The 17,005-nt window shown below is 43.4% G+C and overlaps 1 protein-coding gene across 4 annotated transcripts in view; it reads right to left on the bottom strand.

The window, feature by feature from the left end:
- Positions 1–1,132: 1,132 nt before the first annotated feature.
- Positions 1,133–17,005, bottom strand: part of INO80D (INO80 complex subunit D) — a 114,541-nt gene continuing 98,668 nt past the window's right edge. For all 4 annotated transcript variants that reach the window (XM_068244997.1, XM_068244998.1, XM_068244996.1 and 1 more), the window contains 3 exons: positions 10,868–11,085; positions 7,734–7,891; positions 1,133–2,806 (listed from right to left, as the gene is read on the bottom strand). In XM_068244997.1, the coding sequence (XP_068101098.1) occupies positions 1,638–2,806; positions 7,734–7,891; positions 10,868–11,085 (1,545 nt within the window). In that variant the 3' untranslated portion in view covers positions 1,133–1,637. The remainder of the gene's footprint in view (positions 2,807–7,733; positions 7,892–10,867; positions 11,086–17,005) is intronic.

Here is a 17,005-nt window from a genome sequence, read left to right as displayed (position 1 = left end):
GCGTTAAAGGGACTCCGAGCAGTGCGGAAACTATGGAAAGATGCATATCATTTTAAAGCTCTCTTTCTCCTCTTTGAAATTGCCGCTGCTAGAGAAAACTAAAAGGCGTAGGGTGACGATTTAAGGGTCGTCAGAAAGAGGAGAAATAGAGCTTTAAAATGATATCCATCTTTCCATAGTTACATTGTATTACACAGGGCGACTTTTTCTGCTGAATGGAGCTGCTGACTTTGAGAAAAAGTCATCCTGTGTAATACAATGTAACTATGGAAAGATGGATATCATTTTAAAGCTCTCTTTCTCCTCTTTCTGACGACCCCTAAATCGTCACCCTACGCCTTTTAGTTTTCTCTATTTTCGCGATTGAAATATTGAAATCGCGGCCGCGGCAATTTCAATCGCGAAAATAGTGAAAACTAAAAGGCGTACGGCGGTGGTTTATATATCATTGGAAAGAGGAGAAAGCTTTAAAATGATATGCATCTTTCCATAGTTTCCGCACTGCTCGGAGTCCCTTTAAGTAGAGCTGTTCAATGAGATGCTAATCATTCTGGCTTACATGCAAATTTAACGCAAGTTGCATGTTGCTTGAAATGGGGCTAATCAAAATTGACAGGAAGTGCATCTGATTGGCTCATTTCCAAGCTGCATGCAATCTGCGTTACATTTGCATGCATGTCCCTCCTTTTGACTATCGCTAGTGGTAGACAATGGCAGCTTTCATATTACACTTAATCAGGTATGCTTAACTATGCAAAACTAGTGCCCTTAACCATTTGAAAGATGGCAACTTTTTCTCTATAATTGTAAAGATTTAGGTGCACGCCAATAAATATGAAACAGACACCCTATAATGATCTACCAGGATGAAGTTCTTGCAAATATGAGGGTGAAACAAAATGTTATTAGCATTTGTTTTGTGTCTTAAAGAACCAAACGACTACAAGTTAGCTCAGTCTACGTGTAAATTTAAATATTCTCTGGCATCTTTTAAGTCATAATTACCCGTTCAAGATTATAGTCCATGCATTCTGTTCAGCAGAACATGAATAGTGGATGCTACTCAAAACAAAAGTGCTAGTTTTTCTCATTCCTAACCCTCCCCCCCCTCCCCCTCTTCAATGTTTGGGACATTGATTTCTAAAGCACACTCACACCATCACACATACAGGGAACATCAGTATAGCTTAGCTTCTATAGAAACGGACATTAGGTTCACACTAGGATTAACACAAAAAAAAAAGTGTGAAAAGGCAGCATTACCCAATTACTGCCCTTTCACATCAAGCTCACTCATTCTGAATAGCTTAAGTTACTTGCTGTCACTGCTTTACAACTCTGCTTTAATTACATATAGGCCAACATCAGGCAGTAAAAGACATGAGGCATGTTTCCTGTAGTCAGGACCAAAGCAGGAAACGAAGACCCCAGAAACAAACATCTGGGAATAAAAATGGAAAAGCAGACAAACAAGGGTAACAGGAGCACCAGTGCTATTACAGCACAAGAAGGATATTGTAATAAATACACTCCTCCTTTGAGTAATGTGAAAAATATGTTCCAGGGGAAATGTGGTAAAAAGGGCTGAAAGCAATAATCACTTCCAATACTACTTGTTCTTTAAGCAGGCAAGAGCTTCAGTTAGATTTTGTGATAGAAGAGGTGGTGTTGTTGGTACTTGTAGCTGTGGCACCTGTTACAGTAAATCCTGTAGGAGGAGCAATGGCGCTATGGCTGGGTTGTAGGTCTTTGGGGATGCCACTATGAGAAGTCAGCTGATGACCAAAGGCTGCAATGAACTGAGGGAGCTGCTGTTTTGAGGATGTGGAATCCATAAGTTCCGTGGGAGGGGGGCTTAGTCCGCTGAAACCTGTTTGCGGTAACCCCGGAAGCAGGTTGGAGCTATTGGGGGTCACAGTGGAGAAAGTAGGCTGTGTAAGCTCTGAATGAGAAACAGCCTGAGGTGTGGACAAAGATGTAGAGAGAAGGTGCCCATCAGAACTGAGAAAGGTGCTGAATGTTGATGGATCACCAAGGTTCACAGGAAGGTTTCCCCAGTGGGTTTGGGCATTTACCACCCCACTTAGAGGCACCTCCATCTGAGTGGTGAGCAAGTGCTGTGTAATAATGGGCACCTCTGAGGAAAATGTATCTGATAAGCCATCACCAGAAAAGGAGGCAGCATGTGGAGATGTAATTTGGTCACTATATGGAGATGGAACAGGCTCACTGTCATAATGACTATCATGCGGAGAAGAATGTGGATGGTTACTGCTGTATTGCTGTTGTGAGGTGATTACATTTTCCGTTTTGCTCAAAATTTCTGTTGGGAGAGGCCTTTGTGAAGAATGGCTACCTGCATGAAGTCCATGGTATGTACCAGTGAAAGACCTCTCTTCAAGTGAGCTGTGGCTGATTAAAGTGGCAGAGCTAAGGCCAACACTGGCAGAAGATGAAAACTGCCCCCGAATATGCCCACTCAGAGGTGTAGAAGGACTAGTCAATGCAGCACGGCTGAGGAGATTTTCATCCAGTTCCAGACTATTAAAATTTTCATGAACCACTCGCCCATTGAGTAATTTTCCAAGGTCTGCATGATGAACTCGACTTAATGAATGCATTTCTGTGGTTCCGGAACTCGAAGAGAATGAGGTCATTCCACGATCAGAAAGCTCCTGGCCAGTAACACCATCAGCCTGGGTCAGCACCGCAATGGAACTAAGACACTCCAGAGACGTAACGGCCTGAAGTGCTCGTTCCAACTCTTCTGCCTCCTCTGTTGTTGGGAGCAGCTCTCCATTCTTACCTGAAATACATATATATTTTAAATCCACTTTAATAGTATGAAAGTCATCAATAAAAATATATTTTATGACCGGTTTTAGTTGTGTTGTTTATCACAAAGAACATCAGGTTGCACTTGAAACAAAAGCAAAAATTACAATGGAAAAAATAAATTAAAACCAAGTTCTATAAATACCCAAATCTAAACTCGTGTAGAAACCAAGGCCCCTATTTCTAGTCGAGAAAACAGATGGGGGGGGGGGGGGGGGGAGGCATGTTCCCTACTCTCTGATCCTGCTGCATTCAGAGTGTACATAGCAAGATAGCATACTGGTTAAGGGTGTTTCCTTTAAAGTAGGTTTTGAGCCTTTGACCAGGGTTGGAATCCCAGCTCAAGCAAGTATGTAAACCAGTAAGGAGTCTTTGAGCAAGGTTTCCTCATTAACCTGGTCGCCCATGGAGTGCACCCAAAGTAGCTACAGCCCTTAAAGCGGAATGAAACCCAGCATTTCTTCTTTGCTCTAATAGATTATTTACAGCATATTATATACAACCAGCTTTATTATTTTTTACTAGAACAGCATTCAAAGGGTTACACACAGGACTTAGGTCCAGTGCACACCAAAAACCTCTAGCAAATCCGCAAAATGCTAGAAGTTTTTGAAGCAGATTTCAGAGTGATTCTAGACATGTTTTCTAAACATGCTTAGCGTTTTCTGGAGCATTTTTGTGTAGCACATTTCAAATATTACAGTAAAGCTGTTACTGAACAGCTTCTGTAACAAAAACGCCTGGAAAACCGCTCTGATCTAGCATTTTTCAGAGCAGTTTTCCACTTTCCTATACTTTAACAATGAGGCAGAAACGCTTCAGAAAACAAAACAAAAAAAACAAACAAAAAAACAAACAAAAAAAAAATGCTGCAGCCCCCAAGTTTGAGATTGTGGAAAAAAAAAAAAAAATGACCCGCTCTGGTGTGCACCAGCCCATTCACTTTCATTAGCCAAGCAGTTTTCCCCCTGTAAGCATTTTAAAAAACGCTCCAGAACCACTCTGGTGTGCACGAGCACTTAGAAGTTCCCTGCCAGCAAAGCTGGACACATCTGAAGTGCAGATAATGTCATCTTGTATTTAATTGTATCAAGTGAGGAATGTAAATAAACACTTCTCTGACACTGCAGGCTCTGCTGAACAAAGTCAGACAATCAGAAAGCATTTCTGCTTACGTTAGAACATGAATAAAGCAGTTATAAATAAAATGCAAAGTCAGCTCTCAGAGAAAAAAAAAAAGTACTTTGGGAACGTATAATTTCTAAATGAATAATAATACTTATGCACAAAAGCAAATATGATAACCGTATGGCATATAAAAAGTAGGAAAACATGTTTTTATTTCAGGGTTTTATACTGGTTTAACATCTTGAGGATCGTGGTCTTAAACCCCCCTAGTGACCAGGCCATTTTTTACAATATAGGCCACTGCAGCTTTAAGGACTTGCTGCAGGGCGCCCACCAACAGAGTTTCTGTTGGTGGGCTATGATCGCTGCCAGGAGGTTTATAAATAATTACCGTATTTTTTCGGACTATAAGACGCTCCGGACCATAAGACGCACCCAAGTTTAGAGGACGAAAACAGGGTAAAAAAAATAATAATACTAAACTTGGTGCATCCATGGTGCAGGGGCATCTAGTGGATCTTCTCTCACCCAAGCTGTCTATCTAAGCTATAGTAACACCCATTTACACTAATCCCACTGCCCCCAAGCTGCAATAACCCCCACTTACACTAATCCCACTGCCCCCCAAGCTGCAATAACCCCCCACTTACACTAATCCCACTGCCCCTAAAATGCAATAATAACCCCCACTTACTCTAATCCCACTGCCCCCAAGCTGCAATAAACCCACCTATACTAATCCCACTGCCCCCCAAGATGCAATTACCCCACCTATACTAATCCCACTGCCCCCCAAGATGCAATAACTCCACCTATGCTAATCCCCAATCCCCCCAACAATCATTTAGCATGCATATACTGTGATGCAAAAGGGCAGAGCAGAGAGTGGAAGCTGCAGCTAGCACTGTGACAGTAGTATGGTCTCTGTTGATCGTCCTGCCAAGCAGATAAGGGACGCAGTGGGAAGTGCCTGCTGTGAACACCCGCCACCTCTTTGTTACTTACTATACATTTACTCTGTACTGGAAGCCGAAATGAGGCATGCCCGCAGTTTCTGGAATCTATACCCACGGCATTCAGGACACAGGATAAAGGCATGCAGCCGGCGCTGACACTAGTTGCTTCGGGGGGACACTGCACCAAAGCCGCCGATCCCCCAATCAAAGGCCGCTCAGCTCCAGTATGTGTGCCGATCCAATTGCCGGTAAACACTTCTGCATATCATTCTTTAAAGGGATACTGTAGGGGGGTCGGGGGAAAATGAGCTGAACTTACCCGGGGCTTCTAATGGTCCCCCGCAGACATCCTGTGTTGGCGCAGCCGCTCACCGATGCTCCGGCCCCGCCTCCGGTTCACTTCTGGAATTTCTGACTTTAAAGTCAGAAAACCACTGCGCCTGCGTTGCCTTGTCCTCGCTCCCGCTGATGTCACCAGGAGTGTACTGCGCAGACACAGACCATACTGGGCCTGCGCTGTGCGCTCTTGATGACATCAGCGGGATCGAGGACACGGCAACGCGGGCGCAGTGGTTTTCTGACTTTAAAGTCAGAAATTCCAGAAGTGAACCGGAGGCGGGGCCGGAGCATCGGTGAGCGGCTGCGCCAACACAGGATGTCTGCGGGGGACCATTAGAAGCCCCGGGTAAGTTCAGCTCATTTTCCCCCGACCCCCCTACAGTATCCCTTTAAGCGGCCGATCCAACGGTACACACTTCCGCATATGCCATTCTCTAAGTGGGCTGGTCAAACCCACGTACAGCAGGGGAGAACGAGAACACGGACCTTCTGCAGACTGGAAGCTGCAGAAGGTCCGTGTTCTCGTTCTCCCCTGCTGTACGTGGGTTTGACCAGCCCGCTTAGAGAATGGCATATGCGGAAGTGTTTACCGGTAATTGGATTGGCCGCTTAGAGAATGATATGCGGAAGTGTTTACCGGTAATTGGATCGGCACACACACACTGGAGCTGAGCGGCGTTTGATTGGGGGATCGGGGGCTTTGGTGCAGTGTCCCCCCGAAGCAACTAGTGTCAGCGCCGGCTGCATGCCTTTATCCTGTGTCCTGAGTGCGGGGAGTCAGACGCGCTGGGCTGCAGTAAGTCCTGAAAGTGTCCTCCATTCAGCTGCAAGAACTTTCAGGCACATGCGCCGGGGTTAAAGAAAGGGGGAGGATTCACTGATTGCTGTTGCCGCGGGGACACATAGGGGGACACTGGCGCCGGTCCAAATGTATTATTCGGACTATAAGACGCAGTGATTTTTTCACCCCACTTTTGGGGGAGAAAAAGTGTGTCTTATAGTCCGAAAAATACGGTAGTTTTATTTTTAAATAAATTTGCTCTTTTTTATTTTTATAGAACTCGCTCCCCCGCCAGCCAATCAGCGTGATTGTCTGTCACAGGCTTCAGCCTATTACAGTGGATCACTTTTCTTTCGCCAAGGGGGACAGCCATGTCACATGGCTGTCCCCAGTACAGCGCTGCCTTACATCACAGCTCTGTACAGTGTAATTAGACGACGGTTTTGCCGTCTAACAGTGCCTAGCAGCGATCGCCGCCGGGAGGCTGATGACGGAGCAGAGCTCCGTCATTCAAGCAGGGATGCGCACGAATTGGAGTGCGCGATCCTTTGCAATCTCCGCCCCTAGCACTTCACTCCAATCAGTGTGGAGTGGTCCTGGGGCTGCCGCTGCGCTCACGCCAAGCATCGTGAAGCGGTCATTTAGCTGTTAAAGAGAACCGAGGTGGGCAGATGAGATACTGAGGAATGTTCTCTGCCTTATGACAGGACTCTGTCCCCCCCACCATCGCGCTATAGCCCCACAGATATTAGTGACAATATTTGTTGCTATCTTGGAGGTAAAACACAGGGAGAGGGATTCCCTGTTTAAAATGCCCGCCAGGGGCGTTCCTGCAGGGTTTCCAGAGCTGCCAGTGGGCAGCTCTCTCTCCCTGGCCGCTTCCCCACCTCCCTGCATGCTGAGAGACGCACACTGTCTTATGGACCTATCTGTAAATGTTATGAGTCTTGTCTATAATACAGAGTCTGCTAGAGAGGGTCTGATATAGCTACCTTTTCCTAATTCCAGCCATTGGGTTGCTGTCTACCCATGTGTCTTCCCCATTCAGCCTCATACTAGGTTCTGCTGTCCACCAACATTAGTCAGCTTCTTTGTGGATCATAGCCCACAATGGCCTCAATTCACTAAGCTTATCTCCTGTCTTTAATAACTCTTCTAGAGTTGTTACCATGGTGATAAGGCATGTAGTATTCAGGAAACATTTTACCTCAGGCAAACCTAAAGTCTTTAAATTAACTCTTTAATCCTTAAAATAACTCCAGAGTTAAAGACAGGCTGTTCATTAACTGCGTGTGAAAATAACTACAGAGGAGGTAACTGAACTACAGAGGAGGTAACGTAAGGAATGAAGAGATAAGATAACTCTCTTACTGTGTGGAGGTAAGTTTGCTCTTGCCTTATCTCCAGCATGATCTTAGTGAATTGAGGCCATTGAGACTAAATGACAGCGGCAAGTAGCAGAACCCAAAACAAAGCTAAAGGATTATGCTGCAGCAAACATGTTCTCCCAGCATCCACACATGCACAGAGGGGGACCACTGACCAGAGTATAAGTTGGGTTTTGGAAATCAATGTCAAAAGCAGAGCTTGCCTAAATGGATCAACACAATATGTTTCCCTTTTATGCTAAACAAAATTAAGACCACTATGACTGTTGGGAGAAAAAAAAAATGTCTTATACAATACAAGGTTACCCTCAAAAAAGTCAAAGTCTTGTAAGTCATCAGGCAAACGTGGTAGAACATCAGAGAAATCTTCCTGATTCAGCTCCAGATCATGAGGAATGTCAGTGATCTCGCTAGTGATGTCATCTGGAAGCTCTTCTGTGCTCAAGTCTGGTGTGGATGGACTTCTACAATAAAGGTAAATACATGATATGTCTTTGTAGTTAAGTATATGTACGTAAGAATGTTACCAAAGCATTGAAAAACTGTAAATTAAGCTTACAAAAGGTCACAGACATCAGGCATCACTTAAACACTTTAAGATGTTGTTACAAGAATATTTAAATCAAATATTAAGGCAGTGTACCAAAAAAAAAAAAAAAAAAAAAAAACAGTCAAAATCCCTCCATTGGATCAGGTGGTATGCTTTTTATAAAATGGTATGCTTTTATAAAATGGTATGCCACTGGCTCGGTTTCTCTTTGAACACTTCTGCACCTTTTGAGCTGGAACACCTTGGCCAGCACTGCCAGATATCAGCAATCGGGATCCTCAGCAGTGTCAGCCATCACCGCAGGTTTCTTTCATGAAGAACTGGGTCATCACTGCTGAACCTTCACCTCCCTCTGTCCCCTTAGGGATGACAGATAATTGCCAAATGCGACTGGTGGCGCCATAGTATAGCAGCCTCGACTCTAGACTTTCGGACATAATCTCTCACCCGCACCCTTCCAGAACCAGTATGAGCCCAAAACCAATTCCGAGTACAACCTCCCATTTGAACTTGGCAAAATAAATTATCCTGATTCCAAATATTTAAAAAGGGTATTCTAATTCAAGCAATATACTTTACTATACAAGAGTGACATATAGAAAAAGTTGGGTTTGAACATATGACGCATCACTGCACCACGGAAGAAGTAGGTATATATATATATATATATATATATATATATATATATATATATATATATATATATATATATATATATATATATATATATATATATACATATATATACATATATACACACATACAGTATATTTATTGGAAGAGGTGATTACATGTACTGTATATGCTCGAGTATAAGCAAAGGTTTTTGTTTCAAAAAAGCAGCCCAAAAGTGGTGGTCTCGGCCCATACTCTAGTCACACACAAAAGCAAACCCCCGCCCCCACGGTTCACCAGTTCCTCCCCGCGGTATGATGCATGTGGGCAATATTTATCCTCCTCAGGACATATGTTCACTAAAAGAAAACACACAAGGCATTCACTAAAATTCCTCCCGAAATTACACCTGCGCTGCAACATGTTCTACTCTCGACTTCTACTCAGTCAAAAAACAAGTTTAGAAATTAACGCCCAGTACTGGAAGGGTTAAGCCCAGAACAGATTAACATGATTCAGCAGGGAGGAGGAGCACTTCCCAAATCATGCCTAGGCTTACGCTGCACAATTTGTAGAAGTGCTATTAAGCACTTCTTAATCTGCACATTTTAGGGATGGATTCACACTTTAACTTTGGTGCAGTACTAGAAATTTACGCTAAACTGCCTCTTAAGTAGGATTTAAAGTGAACAAGAGACGAAGCACCCTCATGTATTTTACCATATATATCAGTGGAAACATTAGAGAAAACACCTACCCTGCTCTCTGCTTCATTCTTCACTGTTCAGCTTGCTTCTTATCAGCCCTGATAAAATCCCTGACTGAGCATTCAGTCTGTCTTTGCTCAGGAATCTTTATAGCTGATTCATTATAGCAGAGCCAGACGGGGGCAGGCTTGGGCTTGAAAACACAGACTCAGCTATAATGATTCCTGAGCAAAGCCAGACTGAATGCTCAGTCAGGGATTTTATCAGGGCTGATAAGAAGCAGGCTAAAAATGAAACAGAGAACAAGGTAGGTATTTTCTCTAATGTTCCCACTGATATATATGGTAAAATACAGGAGGGTGCTTTGTCTCTTGCTCCCTTTAAGAAGTTTCTTATCATCATGCAAAACATATCCCCCTGCAGTTAGAGACACTAAAAAAAATGATATGATTTCTATGTGTAGTACAGCTAAGAAATAAAACATTAGCAGCAGAGACATAAGTTATTATTGTTTCCAGTACAGGAAGAGTTAAACTCCAGTTATCTCTTCAAAAGAGCTATTGAGCTCCACAACTTTCAAAGTCCCAGAGAGCTCTGTCTTCTGAAGCTTATTATGTCAACTGTCAGTCACTGTATTTTCTTTTTCTGTGCAGAAGACAGTTCAATAGTTCACTAGCCTGCTCTGTAAAATCATTTAGAATGCTGAGTAGTGTGTAAACTGCAATTATTAGAGAATGATGCAATGTTATAAAAAACACTATATAACTGAAAATAAAAATGAGAATATTTTCTTTGCTACTAATGTTCTAGTAATTATCCGTACTACACAACCAATTCATTATACCATACATTTTTTTTTTTGCTTCAGTGTCTCTTTAATGTACTGATAAAATAATAATTATCTACCCCAATGAGAGAAGGTGATAATTATCTGCTTTCTAACCACAAACAGGTTTTTTTCTGTTTTGTTTTACAAAATTAAACACGCCTGATTATTACTCACTAATATAGCAGTGACAAGTATAAAAATGTGCATACCATGTTTTGTATTATCAAGCACCCTGGAAAATGTTAGACACTAAATAAGAAATGACTGATGTCTGAAAAGTTAGGGACCTAATCCCTTCCCAAGCTATACGTTGAAACGCCAGAGCCAGAAAAACTCAACACAATGAGAAAAGAGAAATACATTCTGAATACTGGGGCTTCATGTTACTCATAGGGTGGGTTCCAGGACACCTTGGGGCCTCAGAGCTAAGACATTAAGTCATGATTGATACCATTGAAAACAAATATAGGTTTGTCCCAGCACATGTGTGACATCAGGGATACTACCAAAGAATGCTGGCTGAAAACCTCTTTAAAGAACAATTACTATTCCTGTCAACTGGACACATTATTTGATGAACCGGTAATTATTATTGGAGAATGACAATAAAAACAAAAAGAATGTGATGTCAGATAAGGAGCATGCTGAATAGTATAGTCAAACAAAATAAGAACCGAGGAAACGCCAACACAGTCTGGTCCTATTATATATAGTACTTACATCAAAATCGAATACAGACCTTATACTTGATGCTTCAACTGGCAGTGAGAGACTGCTGGGCATACACAGGTTTCCTTGTGGCACTGCAGGTGGAATGGGTTTCTGTGGCCGCTTAGGACCTCGTCTCCTCTTTTTCTTATGTTTTTTGGTTAGTGCAGGGGGCTTGGTCTTTTTCCTAGGTTTCCTTTGTTGCTGGTGTTGAACTTTACGTGAACTGTCTCCTCGCAGAAAATTATCCTGTCAATGACATGTCGAGACAAGTAAGTTAGATGCAAACAGAAACACATACAGAGTGTATGTATGTATGTATGTATGTATGTATGTATGTATGTCAGTCAAACACATACACAATAGGGATGGTCAAGGATATGTCATTTGTTCCGAGCTCATACAGAATCATACAGCTCCTGCATACAGCTTGAAAATGCACCAATCTAATTCTGCCAATGTGGTCCATTTTCATGCTGCATTAATATACATTCAATATTTGCATAGCTATTTATCAACTCAATTTGCATCTCACTGACCATCTTACTAGTGGCTGGATAGTGTAATGGTTAAGGGCTCTGCCTCTGACACAGGAGACCTGGGTTCAAATCTTGTCTCTTCCTGTTCAGTAAGCCGGCACTTTTTCAGTAGGAGAGCTGCCTATAGAGCCTGTCCTAGTTGCTGCAGCTCTGGCGTTTGGAGTCCACCAGGAGAAAAATGCAATGCAAATGTTATTTATCTTGTTGCCTCTACTGAGCAACAAGAACTGAATCTATGATAAAAATGCATTCTTTTCAATACTTCTAGAGATATCAATTGGGCAGCTCTGTTGTTGGAGGGTCTTAAATCTAAGTCCAATTGTTTTTTTTTTTTCTGTAAGGAGATTTTAATTAATAGCCCTCTGACAGTGGCTGTCAGATGGCTATTAATTAAAATCTCCTTATAGAAATAAAAAGCCTTTAGACTTAGATTTAAGACCCTCCAACAACAGATTAGAGATCTAGAAACGCAGCTCGCTAATTCTGGTGGGCAGGAACTTCTGGACCAACTTCTGGTTTTGCGCCAAGAACTGCATGCTGAACACTCCATCAGACTCACAAACCAAACATTTTATAAAGCGGCTAATAAGCCTGATACTTTATTGGCCCGTAAACTACCCCAGAGGCAGGCCCAGAATAGACTCCATCCCATTATGGACAGACATGGGAAAATGTCTTATGATCCCGCCCACATAGTGGACCTTTTTTTCACAATATTATACAAATTTATATAATGGTACCACTACAGACAAGTCCTCGATGACTGCCCCACTTATTCTTCAATACTTAGATAAAATCCAGATACCTACCTTTTCTCAAGAGGATAAATCCAAATTGAATGCCCCTACTTCCCCCAAAGAAGTTAAGTCTATCTCATCTTTAAAGAACGGCAAAGCCCCTGGGCCTGATGGCTATACAGCTCTGTCTTTACAAAACATTTAAACCTCACCTTATACCAGTATTAACTTCCTGGCTTAACAAATTGCTGATGGGTTCGGAAGACCTCGTCTGAATTTCTTCAGGCTTCAGTGGTTGTCATACCCAAACCTGGAAGGGACTGCGCTGAAATACCTAACTACTGGCCAATTTCTCTGATAAACTCAGATATTAAAAAAATGTTTAAAAGATTTTGGCCGATAGATTGAACGCCTTATTGCCAAAGGTCATACATCCGGATCAGACCGGGTTTGCTATGGGAAAACAGACTACTGATAATGTTAGGAGAATGGTGAGCACGATTGAGGTCATGAATCATGCTAGAGGGCCTTCTCTGCTTCTGTAACTGGATGCAGAGAAGGCCTTCAATAGAGTTGATTGTTGATCTTTACGCCTGGTCCTGCAGAAATTTGGGATTGCTGGTGATTTTCTTAATGGAGTCCGTTGCCTGTATACACTCCCGACAGCGTCGGTCTGCAATATGGGTCTGCGTTCAAAGTCATTCCTGATCAAAAATGGCACTGGACAGGGATGCCCTCTCTCCCCTTCTCTTCGCCCTATGCATTGAACCTCTGGCACTTTTGGTTAGGGCTTCTGTTGATATTAGGGGTGTGGGGGTTGGGAAGGAGGGATTCAAAATTGCACTGTTTGCAGATGATACGGTGTTCACCCTTTGCAACCCCCACACCTCCCTTCCAGCTCTGTTCCATTTAAATGACGAGTTCTGCTCAGTATCTGGCTTTAAAATTAACCGCACTAAAATCGGAGGCTCTGACCTTTGGGCTAATGCACACACAGCAGGCAGCACTTGCTGCTACTTTTAAAGCTACTGTAACCCCATTCAAAAAAAAAAAAGTCAGATACTCACCTAAGGAGAGGGAAGGCTCTGAGTCTTAATAAGCCTCCCCTCTCCCGGTGCCCGGTGGATCCTCCGTGCAAATCCGCCGCCGCGGGGACTTCGGAAGTCTTCGGGAGCACTCGGGCTCCCGAAGGCCGGCGGCTCCATACTGCGCACGCGCAAGCGCATCATACACACACGCGAGCGCGTCATAGAGGGTAATCGCGCATGCGAAGTATGCAGCGGCCCGAGTGCTCCCGAAGACTTCAGAAACCTCTCTTCGGCAGCGGAAGTGGAAGTATTTGACAGAAACTGTTGAATACTGCTACGGAGGATCCTGCACGGGACCGGCACCGGGAGAGGCGAGAGAGGGCTCATTAGGACCAAGCCTTCCCTCTCCTTAGGTGAGTATCTGGCTAATTACACACCCACTGTAGCAAAACTACACAGTTTGCTAAGCAACATAAAAGCTCTTTGACTGGTCGTATCAACGCACTTAAGATGACCGCATTGCCAAAGATTCTCTATCTCTTCCGGGCCCTCCCTATTAGGATCTGACTTTCAGATATTAAAAACTTGCAGTCACACTTTATGAAATTCCTTTTGGCTGGTAAAGTCCCTAGGATAAGTTATCAATATCTAGCTAGAAACAAAGCTCAGGGTGGATTGGGAGCCCCTAAGTTACTTAAATATTTTTATGCCTCTCGACTAGTGCAAATAGCTTAATGGTCTGCTGCACCAGGCACAATTAGATGGATTGATCTTGAGGCCCCTTACCTTTGCCGTCTCTACTTTGAACTAGTCACCCTCTATTAAATAAATACAGGCCTTTGGCAATTTTTATGGAATCTTTATTTGGAAAACACAACAACCCAGGCTGGGACTTCTTAATAGATGCTCTCAGGAGGAATCTATCCTCATGAACTCAGACTTTCCACCTGGAGTTGAGATCCAGCTTTGGTCGAATTGGTTGCGTTTGGGTCCCTTTACACTTAAAGACATTGCTCCTGGGGGTAATATTTTATAATGGTCAAAATTACAGTCCAAATATAATCTTCAAACACAAGATTTCTTTAGATATCTGCAGGTCAGGCATTTTCCCCAGAGTTGCGCAGTGGAGGGCTTTGAGACTTCCCAACCATCTATTGCTAGGGAATTCCACTCTTACAGACATACCCAAGGTACGATATCACTGTTCTATCATGAGATATGGTACCAACACCTTGAAGAAATCTCCCCTACTATGATTAAGAGGCAAGAGAGATTACAGAAGGTATGGTCTTTGGAAGATTGGGAAGCTTTATTCTTGGATCTTGCAAAATCTTCTAGAAACAGTCTAATCAGGAAAAGAGGATACAAAATTCTTTATGACTGGCACAGGTCCCCCTTATTCCTCTTTAAAAGTGGCCTCTCTTCCACGCACCTTTGCTTCAGGGGTTGTAACATGCGGGCTGACCAAGCCCACTTCTTGTGGTTCAGTACTGTGGTCCTCGATTTTTGGAAAGTATGATTCCGTTTGGCTTCTTCAGTCCTGGGTACAGAGGTTGTTCTTGACCCATGGGTCACCCTGTTTGCTAAATCTGATTCTCTCCACTCTAAATTCAACAATAAATTACTTGTACATTTTTAAGGCTATTAAAGTAAAGGAGTGGAAATCTCCCACTATACCAAAAGCCGCATTGAAGCATAAAATTAATGATTATTATTGGATGGAGAAGATTACGGCCTCTCTATATGACGACGATCAGTTTGACAAGATATGGTCAACCTGGGCCAACAGATTCCCCCCAGATATGACTTCCTTCTTCTGTTGGTATAACTTACCGGCTCATTCTTTCCCTTCCCTTGCTCTCATGGGCTGTTAGATGGTCCTTTTCTCCTGATTTAGCATATTATGTTCTGTTAAACTTCTGAGACACCATGGAATTTAGAATTCAAGATTTAAAATTTAAATTTTATCTCTTTACCTGTCATTGATGACGGATACCAATGACTCTGTATATTACTATATTTTGTATGTACACTTTGTTCTTTAACCACTTCGCATCCCACATACAGTATAATCACGTCATTGTAAGTGGCTCTTGAAAGCCACATGACGTCAGTTCCCTTTAAGGAGCACAGTACACGTGCTAGCATGCGTCTGAGCTCATTAACCCCCCTCCCTCTAACTACACTAATTAAGGGTGCCCACCCAGGGGTCCGATCCTCCAACCCCCTGCCCGATCCCCTGTAATTTTTCTAACAACCTGCCCCCCCCCCCTTCTCCTCCCACGCTGCGATCGGGCAAGCAGCATGGAGGATTAGCATGTAAACATACCTCACCTCGTTCCAGCGCGATCAGCCTCCCCTCCATGCATCACCGCTGCCTGTGTCTTAATGCCGAACGGATCGGGTCCCGGCTTGATGACGTCATCAAGCCGTGACCCGATCCGTTCGGCATAATGACACAGGCAGCGGTGATGCACGGAGGGGAGGCTGATCGCGCTGGAACGAGGTGAGGTATGTTTACATGCTAATCCTCCATGCTGCTTGCCCGATCGCAGCATGGAGGTGAGAGGGGCATAATTGCTATCTGGGGACTATCTAAGGGGGAGAGGGGGCAGTACACACCTGGCCATCTATGGGGAGGTGGGCAAAGGGGCACACTCTGCTATCTATGGGGGCAAAGAGGCTATATATACAGTGGCTGGATAGTGTACTGGTTAAGGGCTCTGCCTTTGACATGGGAGGCCAGGGTTCGAATCCTGGCTAGGTCAAGTACCTATTCAGTAAGGAGTTCAAGGCAAGACTCCCTAATACTGCAGGGTGGCCTCTTGAGCGCGTCCCAGTGGCTGCAGCTCTTGAGCGCTTTGAGTCCGACAGGAGAAAAGCGCTATACAAATGTTTGCATTGCATTATATATATGGGGGGGGGGGGGGCAATGACAAAACGACAGATCTAATTATCTATGGGGAGGGGGGGGAGAATACAGCAGCACACGTGGCAATCTATGGGGGGGTCAAGGGGGCACATCTATATTTTTTATACTGGGGGAGGAGCTGATAAGGGGCACATCTGGCTATACTGGGGGGATAAAGGGGGGCACCTGGCTATCCATGGGGGGGGGGGGTGGAATAGAGGGTACATCTGATTACCTATTGGAGGAGAAGAACAAAGGGGCAAACCTGGCTATCAATGGGGATAGGGGGACAAAGGGGCGAATCTGGCTAATAAAGGGTCACATCTGGTATTTTTATGGTGGAGGGGCTAATAAGGGGCACATCTGGCAATCTATAATGGGGGAAGATAAAGGGGCACACCGGGCTATCTATGAGGGGTGGGGGGGAATAAAGGTGCACACCTGGCTATCTATAAGGGGGGTGGAGGGTAATAAAGGGGCACATCTTGCTAACTACGGGGGTGGGGCTAATAAATGGACTTAGCAGTTTAGATATGTATGCCGTGAGGGTATATTACTGTTATTTTGGCGAATACGGCTTGTAATTGCTTGTAAAGTACAAAGCAAAAAAATGGGAAAAATACACCTTTATTGACAAATATTATATTGTCGCCATACATTGTACTAGGAAGATAATTTAAATGTTGAAATAAACAGGACATATGGACTAATAAAATATGTGGGCTTGATCTACAGTAATACTTTTTATTTTTAAACGGTAATGCCTGAAAACTGAGAAATAATGACTTTTTCTCTTTTTTCTCCTTATTCCCTTTAAAATGCATTAAAAGTAAAATAATACTTAGCAAAAAGTACCACCCAGAGAAAGCCTAATTGGTGGCAAAAAAAACAAGGTATAGATCATTTATTTGTGATAAGTACTGCTAAAGTTATTGGCTAATAAATGGGAGACCT

This window comes from Hyperolius riggenbachi, chromosome 7, assembly GCF_040937935.1.
Source record: "Hyperolius riggenbachi isolate aHypRig1 chromosome 7, aHypRig1.pri, whole genome shotgun sequence".
In the NCBI taxonomy this organism is placed as follows: Eukaryota; Metazoa; Chordata; class Amphibia; order Anura; family Hyperoliidae; genus Hyperolius; species Hyperolius riggenbachi.
The sequence above is the reverse complement of the archived record's forward strand: the minus strand, read 5'-3'. Positions and strand labels throughout refer to the sequence as shown.